Consider the following 27606-nt stretch of genomic DNA (forward strand, 5'->3'; position numbering starts at 1 on the left):
AGATTGTACTAGTGTAGAGTCTACAGATACTGTATTGCTGTGTAATTAGCTAACAGTAGCTACCATGTGACTGGTCATACCAGACTAAGAAAGGTTGTATCAGCAAAACCCTTCAATGTACTGAACTGAGAAGGGCCTGTTTTATTGCTTATGAATTCAACTTTTCATTGTGTTAGCTGTTCTTTCCAAAAAAAAAAAAGTCTCTCTTTAAAAAGTAAGAGGAAATAATGAATAAAACGTGGTTAATTTCCCGATTTATTCAACAGTTAGAAAGTTCATTCAGGTGTTTTTCATTTTTGTTTAAAAAGGTCTGGGTACATCTTTCATTTAGGAACTGATGCATTTAACTTATATATTAGGCCTGTAATTTTGGGTGATTCGTTACCTTGGTGATGGCATGGCCTGGATTTCACTTTTGCTGCTCTTCATGGGTGTACGGGGTTTCTCTGCCACTGACACCATGATGCAGGGGCCCACCTCAGCAAACAGCTCCTGATCTGTTAGCTCCTACACACACACGCACACACACACACACACAGTCACAAAGACAGACTGTCAGTGTCAGAAAAAGAAGATACTGGCAATTCTAAAGCCATCATCTCCGACACGCCATCACTTTTTGTTTCTCTTTTTCTTCTGTTCTCTCCGTCTCTCTCAATCTGTCTCACTTACAGCACAGATGGCAGCAAATCCCCCTCAGAGTGATATTAACAAAGATCCCGACACACCATTAATTCTATCTCCTTCACACACACACACACACACACACATTATGAGAGTCGTACCAGTGTGTCGGTCTCAGACAAGGCCTCCTCCAGGTTGCGGCTGCGGGAGGGTTTCATCTTCTCTAGAGGAAGCTGCTCCCCCTGCTGGGAAGACAAGGGGGCGGCAGTCAGTCTACAGGCTCAATGAGACTCGAGATTCAGTAAATAAAAAAGGAACACATGACATTATGCAACAACAGAAAGAAAAAAAAATATCCTAACCAAGCTAAAATAACAGCCGTAATGTTTCTGCTATTTTGCGCAACATACAGTGTTTAATTTTACATCACACTAATAAACTGGATTTAAAACTATTTACTGAAATGAAAGCAGCAGGCTTTTCCAGTAAAAACATGTTTTTAGGAAGTGTATTAACTCCCTGCAGTATTACTATGAATGGAGGAACTGCAGCAGAGAGACATTCAGTGAAATCCATTCAGCTCGGTGAGATTAAACATACTTTTTATTGAGCAGATGGCGACCGTCAAAGAGCTATTGGATTTCTGCTCCATCAAGGAAACTTTGCACACTGCTTCCCTGCTGGGCGATTTTAATGGGCTTCAGATTCTGGATATTTACCACATCAATGCAGAGTCGCATGCTGTTTTCAAAGCTTGTGTTGCTTCATTTTATGGTGTATTCTTACACTATTTTGTGTTACTCTATGCTATTTAATGCCATGTGTAAACTGTGAGCGTGAAACACTTAGCATTAGGTTAGTGCTAGTGTTAGAGATTAAAAAAGTAAAAGGTTTGGTTCAGTTTAAAAGGGCTTAAGATCAATAACCTAAGACACATTTTTGGTTTATAATCTCTTAAAATAAGGAACCACTCGTCATACGTTGCATATGTTGACTGTTTGTGACCAGTTCAACCAAAGAGTGATTATTCCTTCTCAGACTGTTCAATCTAATAATCTCGTGACTCCTCGGGACAGAAAGCAGCTCACAGAGGTTTTAGAGTGCAGCAATGATGGCTGAAACAAAAACTTAAATTCAGCAATAATTAATGCACACCGGCTCCAGAGTGTTATGTAGTCAGAGTAGGTGTGTATTGCAGCTGTAAAATGTGTCTTTTGTTCAGAGTTTAAATGAGGTCTTGTTGTAAAGCCAGATGCCCTTTGGGGACAATAAAGATTTACTGCACTCAACTCCCTGTGAGGCGGAAGGGAAAAAAACAGTTCAGGTTTTCTTGAACGCCACAGGACCCCACAGCTCACACGAGTGAAATTCCTGCTGATGCTGCAGCTGCTGCTTCCTCCTGGACCTGAATTACTCACCGGACTGAAAGTGTCTCGGCCCAAGCTGCCTTTGCTGTTCAGACTGCCGATCTCTGTCTGGGAGCTGGACTGGGACATTCCCTCAAAGAACGGCCTGAACGCACAGAGACAGAAACATAAGGAAACTTTATACAAGTTGTGTTTTTTATTTCAGGCCTTTTTCACAGCTGACATTTTGACCCTGAAAACTGAAGCAGCAAAATGCAATTCATCCATCATTAATATTATCATTTACACCTGTGTTTTTCCTAGTGTGACATAATAAAATGTCTTGTGTGAAAAAGCCCTATTATCTTTTATTAGCGGCTTCTAAAACAAACATGTGCTTGTACATTTGTTATCCAAAAAGAAACAGAACTGTGACAGGGAAAAAAGAAACAGAAAAGAGGCAGAGCAGCTCATCAGTATCCCTATGAATCTATCACATTTATTCATATAGTTCCTTTTCAAGTTTCATATCACGACATTATAACCAGTTACAGAGCCGCCTTTCACCATCAAATGGTGCTATTTTGTGTGCTTTTATTATATTTTGAGGCTAATAAGACAAGAAAAAAGGGGCATAAAATCATAATCCAAAGCAAAATACAAAGTACATAAAAGACAATAAAATAATAAAAATAAGTTTGAAAATAGTTTAGTTGCTACTCTCTGACTGTTTGAAATATGTAATTGACCTCCTAAGTTTTTAGATTTTTGACTCAGACGCTTTCAGACTTTTTGAAAAAATAATGAGGAGGATCTTAGGAAGCCCCAGCTGTGAGTTTAAGGCTGACCGATTAAAATTTCACTTTCGGAAACTGACTTTCTTTCTTACATCTATGCTTTAAAGAAATGATTGGGAATGATATATATATATATATATATATATATATATATATATATATATATATATAAAAATAAAAGGCCCCAACAGATGACGTGCTCAGTGAATGTCTCAGGCAATGGGGAACAGAGGAAGAGGTGCTGGAGGAGGGACCATCATGGGAGGACAAACCCCTACACGGGATGTACCACCGGAACATAACTGAAGTTGCTGATATCAAGAAATCCTACCAATGGCTAGAGCGGGCTGGACTGAAGGACAGCACAGAGGCACTCATCATGGCTGCAAAGGAGCAGGCCCTGAGCACCAGAGCGATAGAGGCCCAGATCTACCACACCAGACAAGACCCAAGGTGTAGGCTGTGCAAAGAGGCCCCTGAGACAATCCAGCACATAACTGCAGGGTGTAAGATGCTGGCAGGAAAAGCATACATGGAGCGCCATAACCAAGTAGCTGGCATAGTGTACAGGAACATCTGCACTGAGTATGGACTGGAAACCCCGAGGTCAAAGTGGGAAACACCTCCAAAGGTGGTAGAGAATGACCAAGCCAAGATCCTGTCGGACTTCCAGATTCAGACTGACAGAATGGTAATGGCGAACCAGCCTGACATCGTGGTGGTGGACAAACAGCAGAGGAAAGCCGTTGTGGTTGACGTGGCAATACCAAGTGATGGCAACATCAAGAAAAAGGAACATGAGAAACTAGAGAAATACCAAGGGCTCAGAGAAGCCTCTTCTCTGAGAAGCCTCTTCTCAGAGAAGAGGCTTCTCAGAGAAGAGGCTTCTCTTGTCCTGTCGCCTTCACCTTCCAAGGCTTGGAAGGTGAAGGCGACAGTGGTGCCCGTGGTCATCAGAGCACTCGGGGCAGTGACCCCCAAACTGGAGGAGTGGCTACAGCAGATCCCTGGAAGAACACCAGACATCTTAGTCCAGAAAAGTGCAGTACTAGGAACAGCAAAGATACTGCGCAGAACCCTCAAGCTCCCAGGCCTCTGGTAGAGGACCCATGCTCGAAGGATGAGTTTTATATATATATATATATATATAGGTTACATTTGCATTTTGATGGATTCAACAATAACTGACACAATTCTGGTTCATGTAAACCTCAAATAAACTACAATATATGACTGCAATGAGCAGTTTTCACCAACAGAGGGAGCTATATCTTGCTAATGGAGTGAGACCTATCAGTGTGTGCAGCAAGTGTCAAGCATGCAGCACCAAAGTGTTTGTAGATGAAGCTGTAGATATGTCTAGGTAGGTGACTATGTGGTGTACTGTAGGTGTGTGACTAGTGATGTTACGTCTGTGCCTGTGCTGTTACCTTAGCTTAGGTTTGGGTGTGCTGAGGATGCTGTCGGTCTCCTCCATCTCTGGCCCGCTGTCACTGGGGTTGTACATCTCCAGACTGTCGTAAAGCTCGTCCAGGTCCTCCTCCACCTCCTGGATCTGCTCCCTCGACACATGCTCCAGGCCAAAACCAACCTGGACGAGACACAGAGGAGACAAGTGACCAACAGATACATGCACAGAGTAAAAAATGGTCATGCAGCTTTTTTCAGGTCTGTTCACACATATAGAACAACAACCCACGACCTATCCTTTAACTGAGCAGTAATAACTTCCCGTAAAGAGGAGATATGTTGACCAATGCTCTTTTTATCTCTGTTTTATTTAAACCTTATTTTACCTCACAGTATGTAACTGATTGGGATCATTCTTCTGTATGTAAGGTCAGATCACTACACACCGTCATACACTAACATTCATTTTGGGCTTGTGCAAATCTGAATTATATTTGAGCTTGACCTTGGGAACAGTAGTTTGTAAAAAATAAAAATCTTCACTCAAGGTCCACTTACAAGCCTTTTCCAGAGCTCATGGTCTTCATCAGTGAATGGAGTTTTCTCAGTTGTCATGGAGTTGGTTCGGTTCCACTCAGGTCAAATGATGCCAACTGAGCAGACTCCATTCACTGATGAAGGCTGTAAAGCATGGTTGAAAGCTCCAGAAAAAGCTAGTAAGTGGACCTTGAGTTAAGATTATTTTGTCAAACCAAATTATATTGTCCTTGTTACAACTTTGTAATGACCGTGACTCAAAAACAGAACTTTATGTGGATTGGTTAAACTGGGCTGAAACAGACTGGGGATCAGCACCAATACTGATCCAGTACATGAGATTGGTAAATCACTAAGAAATACCTCTAAAAGGTAATAGTGGGATTAGTAATAACAGTAATTATAATATGTATTTATGAAGTGCAAGTTTGTGGAAAAACCTTTTATATTTAGTGAATGTTGAGGTGAAGTGCCACGCAATCTTGTTGACGATGTTGTTAAATTTTAGTGTTGCATCAAACCAAATAAAAAAAAAAATAAAAATACTAGTAGTATTAAAGAATAATTTCGCCTTATTACAACTTGGGTCTTAGTAGCGACGTTGCCACCATGTTCCAAGATCTCAGCAATTACTTTTGGGAGTAAACTAAAAGAAATGACACCTATGAAACTAAGTCCTTTCAGATCATCTAAACCAAATTATCTGAGCACAACTGAAATGTCTACAATAAGTACAGAAGATCCAGGCTGACATGGAAAGTTGTCTGAAAACTGTGACAGATGTTTACAACAGACTATTTGGGTAATAATTTTACTGTTCACCCTCGTTTCTATTTTAAAAAGTAGGATTATCTAAGGGGTTGTTTAAAATGTGTGTTTCATTCCCCGTCTGAGTTGTTTTTAGCAATGACACCATGTTCCCAAATCTCAGCAATTAACTTGGTGAACACAATGTTATTATAACCGCTAGAAATAGCTGTCAAAACTACGAAAACAACACAGCAACAAGTTGTTATAAACTGGAATTATCCATCTAATAAGGTCAAAATGATCCCATGCATCATTCGTTGCATCATTAAATAACAGTTAAAAGTAATACTGGGAACATTAATAATGGTTATAATAATAGTAGCTGTAATCTAAACAAAATAGCTTCTCAGGAGGTGGTAGTAGAAGTAATAAAAATGGAAAAGGTAATATTAATAGTAACACAAGCAGTAGTTATGGTAGAAGTAATCAATCTTTGATAAATATATAAAAAGATATATAAATTTAGGTTAAGAAAGACAAACAGAAGAAAAGCAACCACACAAACACCACCATGTTCAGAAAAGAGAAACACTCACATACATACACACACAAATAGACTCAAATGCAGTGTGAGCGTGAGCCGTGCAAGATCAAACACACACATTTTGGAATCACTCCAGAAGCACATTAAACACAGACACATTTCTGTTCTATTTTAATCGACAATGTTTAACGTTTCTTGTTTTTTTTTTGAGCTGCCGGCTGAACCTCAGTTGTTCTGCCACATCTCTCCCACGCACCTCTCTGTCATTAAAGCCAAAACTGAAATACATGTTGACTTCAGCAACACCTCTGAAGCACATACACACTCTGAACCTCGCACATGAAGTGGAAGTGTAGATGTGTGATATAAGTGATACCAGGAGGGCAAAAGACACAAGACGGAGGGGTAGAGAAAAAGTGAGATAACAGCACCTACCTCATCAGTGACTTTAAACCTTTTCAGCAAGGCCACAAACTTCTGCTTGATATTGGGTTGCTGCGGAGAAAGAAAATGGAAAAAGAAAGAGGACAACATGAGACGCTGAGGAGATGGATGTTCACATTTGTGTGTGTGTGAGGGAGGGGATGTGTGGCGTAGAAAGAGATGACAGGAGCAGGATAAAACAGTCATTTCCGAGCTCGCTTTTCACACTTTGTGACTCAAAACAGCAGCAGTTAATGGATACAGCACCGGGACATATTTCTGTATGTCACATAAAGCAGAAGTGTTATCTATGCAGATGTTTCTGTGCAGGCTGGGGTGTGACTGCATCTTGTGTTGGAATATGTGAGAGTGTGAGTGTTATTAAGGTTATCAATTCGACGCCTACCACCGCAGATGTTCGCCTGAATAAGTACAAAGGGATGATTATTTATTAAACAAGCCAAGTTATTTGAAAAGGATAGAACCTGTAAAATTTATTAAAAGTGACTCAGCAGCTCAGGGTTTTCTTCAAATATGCTTTTGAAGTTTGATGTTTGAAAAAGCCTGGAAAATATGACTGTTAGACTGGACTAGACTATACTATCTGGACTGTATTATGCTATAAAAGGCAGTGGATCTTCAGCTGCATACATTATTTTTGGCCCACACCTTTTCAGACTGTGTGCAATTTGAAAACTTTCTTTAAACCTGCAACTAAATTCTTTGGCCACTTGGGGTCAGCAGAAACAAGTTGGGAACACAACACTGACATTGAACTTTTAAGTTGATATGGTGAACTTGTTAGCAAACAGTTGCTTATTTACACATCCAGCAGTTACGGAGCAACATTATCTTTCAGTTTGAGTCGTATTTGTGTCCATCTGACAAATGTAAATCCAACATTCACGCTCTTTTAGCTCTGGTTTTGGTCTCCACCAACTCCTGAGGGAAATATGTGGCTCTTCAGCTTCAAAATGCTTCACTATGTTCACCAGCTAGTTGCTAACTAATATCATAGTTACAGTTTGGTTTGGATTTGGTTTACACCAAGGTAGCTATTCTTTTAATATCTCTGGATGTATTAAGTCATTGTGCGCAATGATGCTAATCAATGGACAGAACTGACTTACGGCAATATAGAATTCTTATATAATTTTTGGATCAATGTGATGAGGTACTTTGATTTGTTAGATATTTAATTTGCTGTTTTATTAGACAAAAACAGACATTTCTGTCTGGTTATTTGATCCATAATCATCTACCATAAACATCCACCTCTATTCACATTACTGCCATCCCAACATTATGATTAGATGACTGGCATGCTTGCAAATGTAGCTGAAGAAAGTGACCTTTACTAATTCTTCTGCCAGAGACAAAGTTTGTGGGGATCCTGATTGTTGTTGAAACATGAATTACTTGATACCTTATAATTGGACATCACCATTTTTCCTGTCAGTTTCATACTGTAAGGCTAATTATTTTCAGATTTTTTTTTACTTGTTTAAATTTGGGACTTAAAATTAAATAAAAACAGGTGAAAAACCGATTTTAAAAAAATCAGTAAGATATAAAAACATAATTTGCCTTGTGAACACTGTAGTTTAACTGCTTATTTTTATGCTTATTTAAAGGGATTCTGGTGTATAACAAGTAGCTCATTTCTCTACAGTTTTTCTCTTTACTTTCTATTACCTGAAGCATTTTACTGTAAACTGTGATGAACAGCATCTTATTATAGAAGGAAACCCAACAACCTAGTTTGAGCAAAAACTCAAAAAAATCGGAGTGTTTTTGGTGACAATCAGCTTTGAGCAAGGCTTTCATCAGCAACATAAGTGGATGTCTGAGCGGCTGTAGAGAGCTGTAGTGTTTTGGAGGTTGTGTCCTAATTTTCTGCTAGAAAGTGGAGAAGGTCGACTTCATGCTGGACTCTGGGGATGTAAATGTTTCTCTGTATATGTGTGTGTGTGTCTGCTAACTGCAGTACAGGGCACAGGGTCTGTTGTAATGGCTTCTGAGTGTGTGTTTATGTTCAACATGTGTGTTCTTTAACTGCAGCAGTGCAGAAATTATGGTTATTTTGTGTGTGTGTGTGTGTGTGTGTGTGTGTGTGTGTGTGTGTGTGTGTGTGTGTGTGTGTGTGTGTGTGCGTGTGTTGTCCACAGGCGGTGTTAGGGAGCAGCAGTGACAGTCTCACCGAGACCTCCACATGATCACTCCATTAATAACCTGCTGAGACAAACTCCTGCTGCTACAAACACACACACAATACAAATACACTGCTTTCCTTCAGTCAAATTACAGGTCCATTGCAATTTTCAGGGTTGCTGACGAATTTTGTGTGTTAATCTGTGTTCCTCCTGAGTGTTTGTGTGTGTGTCCATGCATCCCAGGAAGCTGTTAGTATTATTGTGGGTGCTTGTGGTGACTTGTCTCAATGTTTTCCTCCTGGAAAATTGGCCTGAATTGCATGTATCGAGAATGAGACTGACGGGAGGGAGGGAGGGAAGAGGGTAGAGAGAGAGAGATAGAGGAGCAGATAAGGAGAAAAGAGAGGAAGAGAGGTTGAATGAGGTGAGGCAAGAGGCAGATGAGGGGGAGACCAGTCGAATTAAATTTATTTGAAAGGGCTTTTTCAGCAAGCAGGTTTGCAGCAAATTGCTTTGCAGACAAAACGAACAGACAGAAAACCAGTGATATAGAGAGAGGGAGGGGGGAGGATGGATGGATGAGGTGAGAGAGGTGTTTTTCTTACTCTGGTGATGGCAGCATTGGAAGGGAGTTTGCGCCTCGGCTTCTTCTTCCTCACCTCCTCTTCTTCGTCATATAGATACTGAGAGAGAGGGAGAAGGAGGGAAAAGGAGGGAGAGAAAGTGAAAAGAGAAAAGTGGCAGAGGAGGGAAGGAGGAACGCAACCGAGAGAAAAAGGGGAGGAGAGAAAGAAGAAGGTGTTTGAAAGAGTGTTATAAAGATTAATTCTGGATTCTTACAACTTGAGTTTTAAAGGATAAGGCTGGATATATTTTTCTTATTGTAAACAAATCCTATTAAAAAGACCAAAAACAACAATGAATTGATCCCACTAACAAGTGTAAAGTATAAAGTATTTCTGAAGTATAAAGTCTGTGAGCTTCTATTGTTGTAAAAAAACTATTTAAAATACATCACATAGTTGCACTTGGCGACATGGGCACTGTATTTTTTGTCCAGGTGCTGTAGTTAAGCACTAGTGTAAATTGGTGTTAATCCACAGCTTAAAATAGTCCCCAACAAATGCACTATTTACTATAACGTTTGATAAACTACAGTGCCCAGCTGTTTGAAGAAATTACTGATCCTTAAAAAAAAAAAAAAAGAAACTATATGTTTGTGAGCCATTTTTAAAGATTTACATCTTTAGTAGAAACCAGGCGCCGCAGACAGGTTAGGGACGAGATACGGACTAAGGTATTGTAAGTTATGATCTTTTCATGAGACATGTTGACAATAAGAAAAATATAAAATAACACAAGCCTTATCTTTTAATTTCATAATTATGGCCATTGTTTCAATCTGTTATGATAACATTGTACTCATCAAACTACTGCTGAGGTCTAGGATCATGGTGACATTGCTACAACAAAGTCAGTGTTATTATTACAGAGCAAAATTATGGCCAAAGTTCCTAATTATAAACCAGAATTTTCCTTTAAGTTGAAACTGAACACCCGTCGTGACTGATTTGTTTTATTCTGTCTCGTCTCACTACTCCAGTACCATCGCCCACCACACTCTCCCTCTTCCCCCACCGCTCAGCTTCCCTCCCTCACTCCTTTCAGTCTTTTCAATCCAGCCTCCAAAGCCTTGTTGCTCCCTTATCTCTCTCTGCTGTCTGTTTGCGCCTTTCACTCTCTCCTCCAATCTCTCGCACTGATTCCCCTCACATCCCCAGAGCACCGCCACTCTCTCTCTCCCATAAGTGGAGAGTGAGAAGGTGACACGATAAAAAAACCACAAGCTCTCTGCTTTTGCTGCTCACAACAGTCTGTTTGTGAACTTCTGTAACAGGAACAAATAAAGATGGTAACAAGGGTGACTTAACACAGAGACCATATTCTCCTTAAATGAGAAAAACACAGATTTACATTTTAATGTACTTTAACAACTTATGTTATATGTTATATATATGTATACTATTTGCCCAAGCCAACAGCATGTAGTAAAGCAGATGTGTTATATTTTACTACTAACCCTGTTCTGTACTAATCAGAGTGGACATACACTGCAAATAAAAACTTGCCTGATGTCTTTATTACATTTTGGATGTTAATAAATATGTAAATTAATTTGAATTGTGGGTATTAAATATAATTTGATGTGAAACATTTTTATACTTTGGAAAGCTTAAATAACTTAAAAGGCCAAAATATAGCTAAAAAGGCAATATTCATTTATGACATCTGTTAAGAACTCAACAAATGGTAGCACAGAGCTATATCTTAAGCAATACATCACTGGACATATTAAGGACAAGTGTGATGGCATTGTTTACACTTCTTCCTAAGTTGACAAATTGACTTAAGGAGGCTACAGTAACCATGAGATGAATCAACTGCTATAATAATCAATTGTAGCAGCCCTTATCCAAACACACCTGTCCATGAATGGGGTCGTCGCTGCCTTCCTGTTCTGATGAGTAGCTCTCTTCCTCCTCTTCGGAGTAGTTGTCAATGTCTGGAGAGCGATCTGGAGAGACAGAGGACACTTGAAGAATATGGGGACATATTGGAAGAGAGGAGGACAAACAGACAGAAAGAGGGAGAGACAGATGTGGTAGGATGATGGGCTTACCAGACATCTTTGCTTTGGGTCCCTCGTGGTCGATGGGCTGGCTGGACAGAGAGTAGACTCGGATCTCAGCGACGGGCACCGAGGCATCTTTCAGCTGGCTGTGGAGCCCCAGGACCTGGGCCCCCTCACTGGGGTGCTGCATCACCTGGACGTAGAAAAAAAAATCAGACAAGGTTTAGACGACGTTAGAGTGAGTTGCATTAAATTTGTGGTTTTATTCAGACAGCCTACAGCTTGTACAAACAGCACACCAGATGACTTGAAGAATCTCTATCTCTATATTATTATGTTTTTGTCCAAATAGTGCTTTCACTGATTTAAATATGGTGAAATATATTATGATAGCATTTAAGGTATATCATGACAGCAAGAAAATCCTAGATGGTAACTAGTTTCATATCACAAAAGAATATTATTTCATCACCTACCTCTACTTGAGTATATAAAATATATTTATTGAGAATACAAAGAGGCATTCCATGTCATTGACTGACAGTGATTTTCAATCTTTTAAATTTACATTACATTTTTTAAAATTATAATTATTATTGGGTTTTTTTTTTTTTTTTTTTACAGTTTTCTGTTTCTGAATGTGCCCCTATGTTTGAATTAAATCCTGATATACTCCAAAAAGCAACTGTCTTAGATGAGATGCTTCTGAATGCTAAGGTAGTAGCAGGCAAACGGAAACAAGACGATTACTGAAGGAAAGAAAGTCAGATGCATAAACTTCTAATAGAAATATTCAGGAAAAAGAGACTTATTTCACTCGTAGTCCTCCTATACACACAGCAGTGGGCATGGGCTGGTGTGAGATTTTGACGGTATGATAACCTTAGGCAAAAATACCACGGTTTCACGGTATTGCACACCTCTAAAATGTGTTATTGTACAATCTCTGGGAAGAAGAAAAAATATTACACAACAAAATGTATTTTATTTTTAAATAAAGAATTTTGGAACATTAGTAAACGTTGCATGTTAAGTATTAGGGGTTATAGTATTACAATGTTAACATTGTTAACAAATAGCACAAACATAAATTGAAATCTTTTCTGAAAAAAAGAAACACTTCTAAATAAAATAAATGAAATAAATGCAGTCTCTTAAGTGAGCCTAAACCTGCAACTCAACAAGCCTAGATAGGTTTTGAAAACACGCTCATTTTCTACACATTTGCTCACTTTCAGTCCAGGTTATGATGCAGAAATGTGAGCGTGTTCACCTTTCCTGGATTAAGTTTGGTGCGGTGAGATGAGAGTATGTGTCCACTGGAACTGAACACCCTAGTGATAACAACAACAATAATAATAATAATAATAATAATAATAATAATATCAAATAAATGCTTATCTTTTGTAAAATGGGGTGGACACATAATATTGATTTTATTTCAGTGTTGATGCACACATACACATGTAAACACACACACTCTCTCTCCGCATAGCCACTGTTTGTGCTTCTAATGTAAATCATCATTTTTATTTATTTATTTTTTGCATTGATGATTACATTTCAATGACAGAGCTAACCATTTAATTTTGTCGAAACTAATTCAAAGCAAAACACCACAGAGCCATAAAACATTGCGGCGGTGGAGTAGAGACTACGGACAGAGCAGACTGAAATATCGCTATTCTACATGAAGCTTGTTGTACTGATAAAGTATTGGGTTTTTCTTGTGAAGGTTTTATTGCACTTAAAAGTAACAAGCTTAGTTGGAGCTCCTCTGTTCTGCTGCTCTGTCGGCAGGCTGACAGCACAGAGAGCCTCTCCTCCTCTGCTGTTTTTTTTTTTGTTTTGTTTTGTTTGTTTTTTTGGTGTAAATAAATGACACCACCAAAATGTTTAAAAATACCGATAAAAGAACCAGCAACGCCGTAGCTTATCAATACTTCAGTCTTTAGTAATTTAGCCCGGTGCCGGGGGGAAAAGCTCGTGGGGGTTCACTTCCTTCGGCCATGATTATTTGACTGTTCCATACGCAACCCGAGGGGAGGGGGCGTGTTGGAGAGAGTTATTCCTCACACATGGGGGATACCTCTGCACTTTTTGGTTCCTTAGTTAGGATCTGTAAAATTTACATTGGAAACTCTAGATCTCTCTTTGTGAAGTCATTTTAACTTAAAAAATATTAGTGGTTTTGGAACCGTGACTTTCAAACTGAGGTATACCATGAAACCGGAAACCGGCCCATGCCTACACAGCACAGGACATGGACATGATTTAAACGGCATTAGAGGAAGAGGAGAAAGTGGAAGAGAGACAGACGAGAGAGCCTGAAATAACGGCTCTGCAGACAAAGAGAAATACAGAGAGGCAGGTTAGACGGCAGTGGGAGAAGAAATGAGGACAGACGTGAAGCAGATGTTGGATGAGGATGATAATGGAACGAGGAGAAAAAAGGAGGCTGAAGAACACAAACAAAAACAGCAGTCAGGGATGAAGAAAACCAGAGACTGTCACCGACAACGACAGAGAAAACATGAACATGTGAGGCGTCAAATATCATTTTGCTCTGCAGCTGCAGCAAACAGCAGCATCACGTCTCCTGTGTGTGCGTGTTTTGTGCATCTAACTGAGTGACATCCAGCCTCTCTCAGCAGTCTGGCCACACTTAATGAAGTCTGAGCAGCTTATTATGGAGACAGCCTTAACCACACATTAAAAGAGAGACATTTCTGTTGTACATCCATTCACTTGGCTGAGGTTCAGCTAACCTGCTTCAAATGCTGTTGGTAGCTTTCTAAACCTTCCTGCAGCTGCTAATTTTAACCATTTTCCAGTCAGAAAGACAATTATGCAAATCTGACGAGGCAAACATCACAAAGATGCAATATACATATTTAATGAGAAACTGGTGTAATTGGACTTTTTTTTCTATCACCAATTTTCCCCATGAATAGTCTAAATCCACTGATGGATTTACTGCAGGTTCATCTTCTGAAACGCTGCCACTGCTTTTTAAAATCCATTAAAAAGAGCTCACAGTAAAACTACTGCCTTCACAAATGTAATACATTATGCTGAACAACATGCAGTGAATTATTTCTAAAATCATACTTTTATCATGCAGATAATTACAGCATTATGTGCTCTGGGTGGCAGTGAGGAAGCAAGAGGAGGATAAAATGCAATAAAAGTGTGACTCTGTAAGCTGTTTTTAAAAGTATTTTTTGAGAAACATGGAAGCAAACAGGGAGCAAAAGCTACTAAAAGACTTTTACCGATTGAAAAAAACTTAAAAAGTCTCAGGTAAATGAAAGATGATTTCTTGATCTTGTTGGTCATTTCTCAGCATCATAAGGCCCTGTTATTGTTATGTAATCTCACTTACATTTACTTCTCATAAAATGATGTTTAGTTAGTGGTTACTTCATGGCCCACATAGAAATAACAACCAGTAATAATAGAGACTTTTTTAAACAACCTCCCTTCACCAAAGCCTCCCTCCTCCAACGTATCTTCATAAGGTTCGTAGATATCTTACAACAAGTAATGCACCATTATTCGTGCATAATCCTTCGAATGTCCAGCAACCAGCAACAGGCATACCGGAACTTCATCTTCATGGTAACAATAAACACATGTTTAACGGTCGTAGTTTGGTTAGGTTTAGGTACCAAAACCACTTGGTTAGGTTTAGGAAAAGCTCACGGTTACGGTTAAAATAAGTAAGTTAGGTTAGTACTTATAAATCACATGAAGTAAATCACGTGAATTAACTTACGTACGTAACTTAAAATAAGTAAGCTTAACTTAAAATAAGTCAACGTTGACACAAGTCCCGTGTTTGACCCATCCATCCACCCTTTCCACCTCCCTACATGGACTTTGACGCTCTTTATGTTTCCTCATCTGACTTCTTCCTTTGAGCCCGTCATTACTGAGGCCACTAGAGGTCGCCACATAATGATAAATGTAACTGCCTCGTGGCTCCTTAGTACGGTTATTTACGAATTATAGTGCATTACTTTTTGTAGGTATAACTATGAAAAGTGAATGAGAAAGGCCTCACCGAGACATCATATAAAACCAGCAACTTCATAAGTTTCAAAGTGACGGGATTATGTGCAGCGTGTGCACCCTTTTTCTTTTTCTTTTAGTTAAGACTACGTGAGACTACGTAACTTTTAAAAAGAAGAAATATCTTAATAAATCTTCCTCTCACAAAGAAAAGCATTCATAGGCAATAAAACGCACCCTTGTTCAATTCAATACACTCAGGGGTTTTGCTGCGACTCTCTTATTTGATCTGGTATGACCAGTAGCTTAAGGTGTATAATGTTAGCAAACTTTACATAGATGCTGTGATGTTAATGAGTTTGCTGACTTCATGGATTTTGTCTGCTTGTGCTACTGTTTAACTAGAGTCCTGCTAGGACACACAGGCGTGGGTTTTAATTTATAGTTGAGCGTTTTGTTTCACCCGTTGATAGCACCACTGCAGCGATAGACACGTGCTGTATTATGCATGACCAGCCTGTATCACACTTTATTCCCCACTGCAACTGTGTTTACATTATTTAATTTACTTTGTTATACAGAGCGACGGTGTGCTGCACACACACTTACAGAACTGGAGTTACATCCAGGTAATGCTATTTTGCCATGTCTCAACATTAAATAGGAGACTACCGCCGTGCATTTGCCATGTTTAATTAATTTGATTAATCTATCAGTCAGTCGGAAGAAAATTAATCAACTATTTTGCTAATTGATTCATCATTTCAGTCATTTTTCAAGCAAAAATGGCAAACATTTGCTGGTCCCAGCTTCGCAAATTTGAGTATTTGCTGCTTGTTTTTATCATATATGATGGTGAACAAAATATCGTTGCAGTTCTACCCTTAACACAGAAGTATAAATCCAGCTTTACACTACATTTTAGTCACTGATAAACACAATGATGTCTTTAAAGCAACTGACTTGAATCTTGGGAAATGAGGGCAAATTCAATGTCAAATTGTTATGTAATTATCCCTTGTGGCTATGCTTTACAATGTTTTCATTTAGAAGAATGTGTACTTTATAAGAGCTCAAGTAGGCAAAGCATTTTTGAATATACAACAGTCCATCCTCACAATACCTGCTGGGTCAGTGGAAACTACCTGTCATATTAAAGAAGCACAATGCCAACAAAATGACATTTCTTTGTGAATTCAAATAGGAATGTATGAACTGAAAACCTGAGTGTGTCCTCTATAGCATATTATTTTTCTGACACAGACACACACAGGGCTCTGGGCAGAATACACCAACAGAGACGTTTACTGTGCCTGTGAAGGAAGTGAGTTTGAACCTATCATGCGTATGAGTCTGCATTTGTGTCCCTTGCCCTCTGTAAAGCACTTTGTAGCTGAACCTGTCTGCTGAAAGAGCTTCATGAATAAACTGTGACTTTATTTAGGCAGCCTTAGACAGCCAGCAGGCATCATCAAAGACTGGAGCAACACACTATTTTAGATAAAAAAGGACAGGCAGTTTGGCTTAGAGTTCACAAGAAAAATTTCATCTTATTCTATCGTTGTATTTGGTTTAATTTGCTCTCAGCTAACTGTCAAGTGTAAACATCCTGGAGACCAAACGTACTTCTTGATTAGGTCTGTATTTATGTTCTTTTCTCTTCATAAAGTACTTTGTGGTGAGCCAGTTTGTTCAAGGTGTTTCATACTGTAAATAATTCTGTAAATAATAATGATTTCACTTACAAACACAGCCTATGAAAGCCACCAGGCATTCGTAAAAAGCACAAGGAACATGCACATGTGCGCACGCTACAAGTACAGACACACCATAAATCACAACCCTTTTATAAAGGCTTCATATTGTGAGAGAAACAGAATGCGAGGAGCTTTTGGCAGAAGAGGCTGAAATTTAATTGGAAGTTTGATTTATGCCGCCATTTATGGTGTCTGAGAAGAGAACGCTGGGGCAAAGATCAAAATCCGAGTTTGATTTTAAAGTGCACTTGCTTGAATTGAGTTTAGATGAAGGTTAATTGAAGGTTAGCACTAAATAAGTTTCGAGAGGCACCGCTATGAATAAAAGTTTCCGAATGACAAAGGAGGAATATGGAGGGATAGATATGCATGAGAGAAGATCATCCCCATAATTCTGGCTGATATTAGGTTAGAAATCACTCTGTGACGACACTGAGCAGAAGGCAGAGGCTGCATGTTTAGGGAAATGAGCCTGTGACCGGTAGTTTGTTGGGTCAACAAGCTCAGATCAGCTGGGACATTTGTCTTGCTGAGGATGAGACTCCGCTGACTCAACAACTCGCAGCTGACGTGCCCTTAGACATGCAGCTCAACCTCCATCTGCTGCTGTTGGAGGTGCTCTGTGCTGAAAAGGCACAAAGAGCTTCAAGTGATGAATGTTTGAGCATATATGTACCTATCGTGCAACAACAAATCATTCATTTGGAAAATACTTTAAAGTGCAATTGCTCTATACTTCACACTTTACTGTTTCAAGCAAGTAAACACCTCTGTAAATAATGTGAACAGTGTGCAGAAGAACCGGTTTATGTTTTTTGTTGTTACAGACTTTAACCAAATGAAATACCAGGATTATTTAAACCAAATGGATTTTGTTTCCCTATAAATCCAAAAGGACAGTTAGTCGAGTTTAGAGCTGAAAGAATCAGTTGAGTCGTCGATTAATAAATCAGTAGTAATCGTCTACTATTTTGATAATCGATTAAACAAACATTCCTTAGTTTCAGCTTCTCAGTTGTGAGTATTTGCTGCTTTTCTTCGGCTTATGTGATAGTAAAATGAATATTTATGGGTTCTGGACTGTTTGTCAGAAAAAACAAACAATATTAAGACATCATTTTAAGATTTTTGAAATTTTGATGGGAAATTTTCACTATTTTCTGAGACTAAATGATTCATCGACAAACTAATAAAAATAAAATAATTATTGCAGCCCTAGTCAAGTTAAAAGACAATTGTGGATTAATTAGAGTTTGCACTGAAAATGCTATTTTTAAAATTCAATTTACTGTACACCTGTTTTTATTTATTAAAATAAATATTGTGGTTTGGGAAAAATGAAAATAGAAAATAATAAGCCCTAATATCAATGCAGCTACAAGATAAATGTATATTGCCTTTCAGTATGTGAAAAGTGGGATACTAAGTGAAACAGAAGTAAATGAGAAACCCTTCTGAAAGGTAGTGGACATAAAAGACAGAGTTTCAATAAATGGATTTTCTCTTAAACCTCCATGTTGCATTTCAGTGTTACGTTGCTTAAGAGTTGAATCGAGTTGCGATACCTCGGCCATGTTGATGAGTCCCAGGGCCAGGGTCTTGTAGCCCAGGATGGTTCGGTTCTTGTATCGCTTCCGTCGCTGCAGCATGATCTGAAGCTTGTTGGCGTCCCTCTTCAGGAAGTGTGGGTACTGCAGGTACAAATACACAAATAAGCAAACACATGCACACATACACATCTGACAGGGGGGTGATTGACTTGCTAGACGGGTTCAGATGCAGACTGATAAAGTGATGACATTTGTTTCCCAGGTCATAATAATTAGGCTGTTCTAACTGGCTAGTTGTATAAGGCATTTACAACTGCTGACCTGTCTCCGGCGTGTCGAACCACTTAGTCAAATCCCAACTATGACATAACCTATCATTAAGGATCTCACTGGCTGCACTATAAATGGAACAAAACCGACTCCCATAACAATGTTCAAAGCCATGAAATCACTCTGCTGCTTGGTTTTAATAGGCTGCGTCTCTGCAGTGCTGCTGCTGTAGAAAGTTGAATATATAATGTATAATGTCTGGCTCGCTGCACTTGGTAAGATCCAGAGAGAAACTCCCTGACCTTTTAGTAGCATTTAGAAAACATGGAAATTGGTTAGGATAATTTAGAGCAGAAGAAATCCTACTGGGAATTACATTAACCAGGTAGTGAATGTAAAACACTGTATGAGTGTTGATGGGTCTGATGTTTATTACATGTAGCATCTCTGCACCTGTACAACAAAGACGAAATTCTTCATGTTTTTGTAAGCAAAAGCAAATGAATTGGACCATCACTGTTTATGACAGATAGGGATGCTTTACATAAAGTTGGAAAAACAACACACCATTAGAGAGCCAGAAATTGCATGAGGTTGAAAACATATTATAACATATTTTGAAAAACTAATGTACTTTCCTTTTACCTAATTGAAAAATAGTCCCTCCAGGGTCTCGTGGCAGTTTTGTTTGATTATTGTGGCCCAAAGTTAATTTGTAGCGGCTTGTGACAATTATATTTCCTTTGTTCTTCTGCAATAAACTGCAACTCAACCGTAAAAAGTTGTGACTGTTTAAGGAACTCCCTGGCTGTATGTGTTCCCCCAAAATAGTGCAGGGGATACAGGGGGCCAACAAATGGTTCGCCCCCCACTCTCATGCAAAACACTGGGGGGGTGTTTTTAGCCAAGCTAGCGGCATTGCTCTATGTCTGGTAAAGTATCTCAACATCTACATGATGGATTGGCACAAAACTTTGTACAGATTGTGTCAAATGTCAAATACTTTGGTTTTTGACCATATACCTGAAAAACTAAAGACATTTCCATCAGCCTCAGCTGTACTTTGTGTTTAGTGCTAATAAGCAAATGTTAGCTTGTTAACATGTTAAGAAGAAGATGAACATTGTAAATATTATACCTGCTTAATATCAGCATGTTAGCATGCTGATGTTAGCATTTAGCTCAAAACACTGCTGTGTGAGTCTCACAGAGCCACTAGCATGGCTATAGACTCTTCTTGTTTTTGCCCTGAATGCAGTCTGTAAGGTATGTCAACAAGTTCCAAAAACCAAATGGTTAATTTTATGTATCAGGTTAAAGATCCATTTTGGTAAAAATGGTTATTGGGGGGGCTCACACATGCCCCCCAAAATTCAAAATAGTTTAGCTTGACATCAAGTGTTAACTTTGCATCATTTATATGTTGTGATATTTCCACTTTTACAGTGAATAATTTGTGAATGCATTTTATGTGTACAGCTATTCATAAGGAAGATATTCACTTGTTATTTTTGTCAATTTCTGTTGGATGAAAAAGTACATGGACAAAGTTTCTGTTTGCATTTGACTGACAGGCACCTGACCCCACTGAACCTTTGTCTTTACCTGCAGGGAGAAGGTGAGCTGTAGGTCGGTCTCTGTCAGCCCTGCTGAGGACAGCAGGATTTCATTGGAGCGCAGGATCCGCTTGGAGCCCTGAGCAGGCAACAAAAGGAGGAGGCACAGAGAGAAAAGACAAAAGAGAGGCCATTGTGAGAGCAGGGAAAGAAAGACAGAAAGATTACTGTTAGCATGCCCCGGCCAACTCCAGACTCAAAACAATGAACTCTCATCAACCACATGCAGGAAGTGTGGGAGCAAAGGAGGTCGAGACAGAGGAGGGGAGACGAAGAGGAAATTGACTGATAGCAGGGAGCAGAGAGGGAAGATAGAGCAGCATGGAAGAGGAATTAAAACAGCTTAAAGTGTATTATGTGCCAGAAACAGAAGAGAATTTATTGGTTTACTGAGATAGAAAACAAGATGGAGATGGTGAAGAGTGAAAACAAGCCAAGGAGTAGAAACTGAGAGTGGAGCCACAGCATTAAAGGGGAATTTATACACCTTAAATTATATTATGTGTCAACAAAGAATTTGTTGGTTTTCTTCAGTTATGGACAAGATGGAGATGACATAGAGCACACAAAAAGTGCAAAAGTGCAGAGGTGAAGAAATAAAGGAATACACTACATCTGGATGGAGAAAACACTGATAAACTCTTAAATTCCCATCCTAACTGTATTTTGTGGAATGAGAGCAGACCAAATCTGACAATATAGGTTGCTGAAGTTATCCATGTTAACTTTTACCAACATGGCTGCCTCTGCTGTCAGCATGGTAAGGTACAGAAGAAATTAAATACTGGACTTTTAATACCAAGAAATATTAAAATAGGCTCCCCTCAAGTTTGAGAGAAAATGGTAATTTAGTGTTGAGAAGTTGCAGAAAGTATTTTGGCTGTAACCAAAGAGGAAGAAGTGTGTCCAAATCCAATAACCTGACTCGACAAAACAATAAAACAACACTACAGACACAGAAAATTGAAGAACCCCCTCCCCCGCTCCATTTGTGGTTTATTCAGCAGCATTTCAACATCTACTGGTTTGGTACACTTAATGAAAGGGAAATTCAAGTCTTTAAGTCTTAAAATGCATTTTTCTGATGAAAGCCAAAAAAAAGAATTGCTAAGTTATCTATTTCAAGGAAAGATTTATTCAGCTAACATGAAAAACATCAGGTGTTGGTACTACATTCATACAGTGAAAAAAAAAAAAAATCAACAGGACTTTGACCTAAATTATGTTTTGTACTTATTCTATATACTATACTTAGTTGCCTTATTAGGCTACTATTAGCAGTTCTAGGTTCACTGGGATTTGGATGTGTAAATTGAATGCACACTGCTGCTGCAGTTAGTTATGTTTCATTGTCTGACTGTTGAGATATCTCGTACCTGCAGTTTGACGGCGATGACCACAGAGGTGAGGTCTTTATCCAGCTCCTTCAGCATGATCAGCTTCTTCAGAGTCAGGTTAAACAGCCTGTAGACAAGCACAAAAAGACACCTCACATCAACACCTTCTCAGATTTTTATTATTTCCCTACTTATACAATTCCCTGTGATGAACATTATGTATGAACAAAGTGCAAAATGGTAGAGAAGCTGTCACAGGGTAGTGAAAGCTTCACAGTAAATTATCTACAACTTTTAATTCAAAGTAATCAGAAACAAGCCTCTCTGAAATGATATTTGGATTGGCGATAAACTGAAAACTTTTTTGTGTGCTATTTTTGATTGAAGATGCATAAACAGAGCTTTGCTGGGGAGTACCGGCATATAATTGCAACTTTTGCAACTACTGCATTTATACTGAGGAGTGTTTCTAATATTTTGTCAACCATGCTTATATCATAGACTAAACATTAGAAAAACATCTCATTATAACACAGTACAATTCAACAGCACCACAAACTACAGCCTCAAAAATAACCATACAGTTGAATCAACACCTCTCCAAAACAGTTTCAACAAAAACTGAACATTATAACCTTCATGAGGGAAGATTTACTGCAGGACTGCTGTATGAGACTGCATTAGTTTTAGCTAGGCGTATCTAATAAACTGGCAACTGAGTGTATATGGGACATCCTGGAAGCTTAGGTGCATAGGATGAACATAAGATGTATGCATGATGTCACAGACTTAAAACTAGCTTGTAACCCTGGTAACATGCCACCCCCTTTCTGCTTCATCTTCAATTTCTGACTCCCCACTGGACCAAAAATAAAATGAAAAGTGACACTTCAAGAGGAATTTAGTGCAGCTTTGTGTTTTATCTGATGACAAGCTGTTAAAAAAAGACTCAATATGGCCCACGATGGGGCTGAAAATGGTTTGCTATTTTTGTAAAAGTGTCCTTTTTCCAACTGAAGCCAACGCTTACGTCAGCGCGCACAAACACACATACAATATTATACTGGGTGTCTGACATTTGAGAAACACTGACAAAACAAAAGTACAATTTGCAGCTCAGCCACAAGTTTCCTAACGCTTAACACACAAAAACAGCACAAACATGCACACAAACTCCCTCTAGGCAAACACAAGGTACACACACAGACAGAAACACTTAAATTGTTCAAAAACACAAAGAGAAATACGAGACCAGAAGCACTTAAAGAATTGAAATGGAATCAGAGAAAAAACACACACACCACACCCAAACAGCAGCTGTGCAGCCAGGGGTCAGTCTGTTCAATAATTCATCTCCAGGGCTATAGAGACAGAAAGTAAACCACCAAAATAGACCTGCCGGGGCTGGCTGGAGGGAATGAGAGAGGAAGCGATAAAACAAAGGAAAAATACAGAGATGGAAGAAAATTATGTCAAAGAATGATTTGCAGGAAAAAGGCAAAGACAGACAGGCTGACAAAGGAACAGAGAGAGAAAAAAGGGAAGGGAGATAGAGGAAAATGACAAATATAAAAAGAAGATGTAGAGACAGTGATGAATACAGAGAGGAGGAAATAAGCAAGCAGTCAGACAATGAAGCAAGAAGAGAGAAGTTGGGAGCACTGAGGGACACATCAAGAGATAAGAGAGATCTGGGGATGACAGAGGCTGACACAATGTGCTGAGAAAGAGATTAACTGTCTGACATTGTAAATATAAAAAAGAAACAAAGTGGCTTTTTTTCCAGGAGAGGAGAGAAGAGTGCATGATAGCCAATTAACCGTTTAAGTCAAGTAAAAATGTCAAACATTTGCTTGTTCCAACTTCTCAAATGTGAAGATTTTTTGCTTTTCTGTGTTTTATCGCATTTTAATTTGAATATATTTTGGGTTTTGGGTGAATAAAACAAGCAATATGAATTCACTCCCCAATCCCTGCTGTGCTGGGTGTGGTGTGCGTCGGTGTATAGTCTGCATTCACATAACAATCCATTCCACGTGACTGAAAAAAAAGCAATCAACACAATCAATAATTAAAACAATCAAACCAAAGCTCTACTTAGATCAATAGTCCAGACAGGACTAGAAAGAAGTGCTGATACACAAACATACACGCTCAAACCTCTAACGCAACCTTAATGACAACTATAAAGATTAAAGGCAGACAGTGGTCAGAAAAATTGCGTCCCTGGTCCAAACACACGTCTCCACCCTCGACTTCCTCTCATCTCACCTGGGCCTTCCTCCAAATGCACCCCACTTACTGCCTTTCATCTTTCTTTCAGTGCTCACATCCCAACACTGAAATGGACAAGTGGCCCGACTGCTGACGCAACTACTGTAACACTCTGCGACAAACACAAAGAGCATTTCTCCTCAGTCCCAAGGCTTTCTACACAAGATCAAAGTATCCAGGAGAGGCTAAGCCTATGAATAAAAACAAATCAATTTTTGCCTCTGATAGAAAGGGCAGTTAACTGTGGCTTCTGCTCACACCTGCTGGATCTAAGTGGAGTGAATAAAGGTGGAGAGGAGGGAGAAGAGGCCGGGTGCCAGAGGTCGATTTGGGACGGAGCTGAAGCACCTGGCCATTAGGGAGGCAAGGGGAGAAAATGGATGGGCGAGAAGGGGTGAGAGAGGAGGGGACAGTCAGAATGTAGTGCTGGTAGAGTCAGAGATGAATTGGAAGTTGTGGCTTTTGCACTGATGCATTTCAAAATCAAGACCACATCGCCCAGTGTTTTAAAGGGAAAGAAATTGGATAAAGGTCAAAAACAGACCTTAAAAAAGAAACTCAGCAAATCCTCACAAACAATTTGCAGCTCAGCCACAAGTTTCCTAACGCTTAACACACAAAAACAGCACAAACATGCACACAAACTCCTCTAGGCAAACACAAGGTACACACACAGACAGAAACACTTAAATTGTTCAAAAACACAAAGAGAAATACTTAAAGAATTGAAATGGAATCAGAGAAAAACACACACACCACACCCAAACAGAGCTGTGCAGCCAGGGGTCAGTCTGTTCAATAATTCATCTCCAGGGCTATAGAGACAGAAAGTAAACCACCAAAATAGACCTGCCGGGGCTGGCTGGAGGGAATGAGAGAGGAAGCGATAAAACAAAGGAAAAATACAGAGATGGAAGAAAATTGAAGAGGGTGAAACAAGAGAGTGTTTGTCATTTTTGCTTGAATTACTCAACAATTACTCAATTATCAAAAAAGTTGCAGATTAATCAGTCAGTCAACTAATCGATTAATTGACTAATCGTTTCAGTTCTAAAACACACAAAGGAAGACATCGGACTGGGTATCATTTGAAATGATTTGATATAAGTGCCTCAGTGCAGTGAGGGACGGATGGAGCGTGAGATTGACAGGCGGATCGGTGCAGCGTCTGCAGTGATGCGGGCGCTGTATCGGACCGTTGTGGTAAAGAAGGAGCTGAGTCGAAAGACAAAGCTCTCGATTTACCGGTCAATCTACGCTCCTGCCCTCACCTATGGTCATGAGCTTTGGGTAGTGACCGAAAGGACAAGATCGCGGATACAAGCGGCCGAAATGGGCTTCCTCCGCCGAGTGGCTGGGCGCTCCCTTAGAGATAGGGTGAGGAGCTCAGTCACACGGGGAGCTCGGAGTAGAGCCGCTGCTCCTCCACGTCGAGAGGAGCCAGCTGAGGTGGCTAGGGCATCTGATCCGGATGCCTCCTGGACGCCTCCTCGGGAGGTGTTCTGGGCATGTCCCACCGGGGCGGCCCCGGGAAGACCCAGGACACGCTGGAGGGACTATGTCTCTCGGCTGGCCTGGGAACGCCTCGGGATCCCCCCGGAGGAGCTGGAGGAAGTGTCTGGGGCGAAGGAAGTCTGGGAGTCCCTGCTTAGACTGCTGCCCCCGCGACCCGGCCCCGGATAAGCGGAAGAAGATGGATGGATGGATGGATGATATAAGTGCAGATACGATTCCCTTGTTTTGGTTCCAATAACAAAATGAATGAATGAATGAATTTTAAAGAACTCAGCCTAAATAAATTTGTCTCCAACGGCAGAATTCTGATTTACACCAAAAACTATCTGATCAAATAATAAGATTCCGAATGTAACAAGACACCTTTTGGTACTTGACATTTTAATACATTTTGTTCAGTACCAAAAAACTATTGAGGTTCTATACCCAGCCCTATGACACACAAATACCCACACAAAGAGGGGGTGGGGGCTAAACAACAAGAGCACTAGTAGATTCTCAACATTTTATGAAGGATATTCAACATCATTTTTGTTGAACCTGTGTCAGAAAGGTGTTTTGCTGTGTGGTCATTTGTGAGGCTGTAGTTTGTGATGTTTGCATGTAACTATAAGGTTTTCCAGTTTTTTTGTCCACTCCCTGCTCAGACTGACCCAACAATCATAAACCTAAAGGACAAGTTTAATTGTTTCAATTCAGCAGGTAAGTAGCTTGCTAGGTACTGAAGTTACATAGTGTGGCTAGATTCTGGTTTTAAGGTGTAGCAGGCTACACACTGTATATTAAAATTTGTGCGGCAACTAACGGTTATTTTCATCATTTATTAATCTGCGATTGTTTTCTCGATCGATTAAATGTTTATGTTTGTTTATGTAAATGTTTTTCTTTAAAATAATCGAAAAATAAAAAAAATGCTGATCACAATTTGACATAGAGTATCTAATTGATTGTTTTTGTCCAAAACCCAAATATATTTAGCATACTGTTATACAAGACATTCATTACATACATTAGAGAAGCTGGAACCAGCAGACATGGCTCAAACTATTAATCAATTACCAAAAAAGTTGCTGATTAATTTCTGTCTATTGACAAATGGATAAATTGACTAATTGTTTCAAAATGTGAGCCCATGTCCCTCCAGATTATAGGGATCCCTTCAACTGCAACACGTCTTTCAGGTGGGAATCTAAAAGGCCTCCAGTTTGTATGTATCACTGATCTGTACCTGCTCTGTGAGCATTTCCCTCCCAGTGTGTGATCAATCACAGAGCTGACGAGACAGTAAATGTTTATGACACCACCAGGGCCTACATCATCGGACATCACAGCTGTAGGTTATAGCTTTTGGAGGGTCCTAAAACTCCTCAGACCTAGAGTATGATGAATCAAAACTCAAATAACCTTGCATTTTACTGCAGTAATGATGTGTACTGTAGCACAACACTAGTCTCTTAATCAACTGCTCATTGGATCATTACTTGCACGATATAACGGCTGAACAAATTCAAAATTTCCCTCGAGATAAACTTACAGTAAATAGTCATGGTGTTCTTCGTTGTTGCTCAGTAAATGGATGCAAGTACCAGTGGGATTTCTGCATTACTTCTGTACTCGGCTGAAACACAAGCCTTCCATTAAAGCATCATGCTGAATTTTAGTTTTATTCTATCGGGTTATGACTCAAACATCTTCTTAACACAGGAAACAGCTGACGACAGAAGCACTATTAGCTACACAACTAAAATCCTTCCAAATGTAGAAAAATGGTCATAGTCAACCATGGTCCTTAGCTGCTGTTTTTATTAATTTTCTGACACAGGAAAATTGCCAGAGCACCTCAGCGGTGACCCCTGCACCCTTTACTTAACTTTATTTAACATCCCTCTGGAGATATGCTTAAAAAAAAAACAGCTCCAGCCTCGACTGCCACACAGTTACAGAACTTGTCACCATAGCTGACGAGGGGAAACAGCTATCACATGGTAAAGGTCAAAACAGTCCGCCTGCCACAACCGCTTCCTCTCCAGTCCAGTTCTCACTTTTCTGCCCCGTCT

At 39.5% G+C, this 27606-nt stretch overlaps 1 protein-coding gene across 2 annotated transcripts in view; it reads right to left on the bottom strand.

The window, feature by feature from the left end:
• The window catches only part of LOC122870055 (phosphofurin acidic cluster sorting protein 1), a 72722-nt gene that overhangs the window by 11077 nt on the left and 34039 nt on the right, over positions 1–27606 (bottom strand). Inside the window, exons 2-12 of one of the 2 annotated variants that reach the window (XM_044183725.1) lie at positions 21800–21887; positions 20413–20502; positions 18553–18678; positions 11265–11409; positions 11068–11159; positions 9190–9267; positions 6444–6503; positions 4198–4358; positions 2043–2136; positions 786–866; positions 386–507 (exon numbers count right to left, since the gene is read on the bottom strand). In XM_044183725.1, the coding sequence (XP_044039660.1) occupies positions 386–507; positions 786–866; positions 2043–2136; positions 4198–4358; positions 6444–6503; positions 9190–9267; positions 11068–11159; positions 11265–11409; positions 18553–18678; positions 20413–20502; positions 21800–21887 (1137 nt within the window). Of the gene's footprint in view, positions 1–385; positions 508–785; positions 870–2042; positions 2137–4197; positions 4359–6443; positions 6504–9189; positions 9268–11067; positions 11160–11264; positions 11410–18552; positions 18679–20412; positions 20503–21799; positions 21888–27606 lie in introns of both variants that reach the window. The other variant, XM_044183724.1, reaches the window with a different exon arrangement.

This window comes from Siniperca chuatsi, linkage group LG22, assembly GCF_020085105.1.
Source record: "Siniperca chuatsi isolate FFG_IHB_CAS linkage group LG22, ASM2008510v1, whole genome shotgun sequence".
Lineage (NCBI taxonomy): Eukaryota > Metazoa > Chordata > Actinopteri > Centrarchiformes > Sinipercidae > Siniperca > Siniperca chuatsi.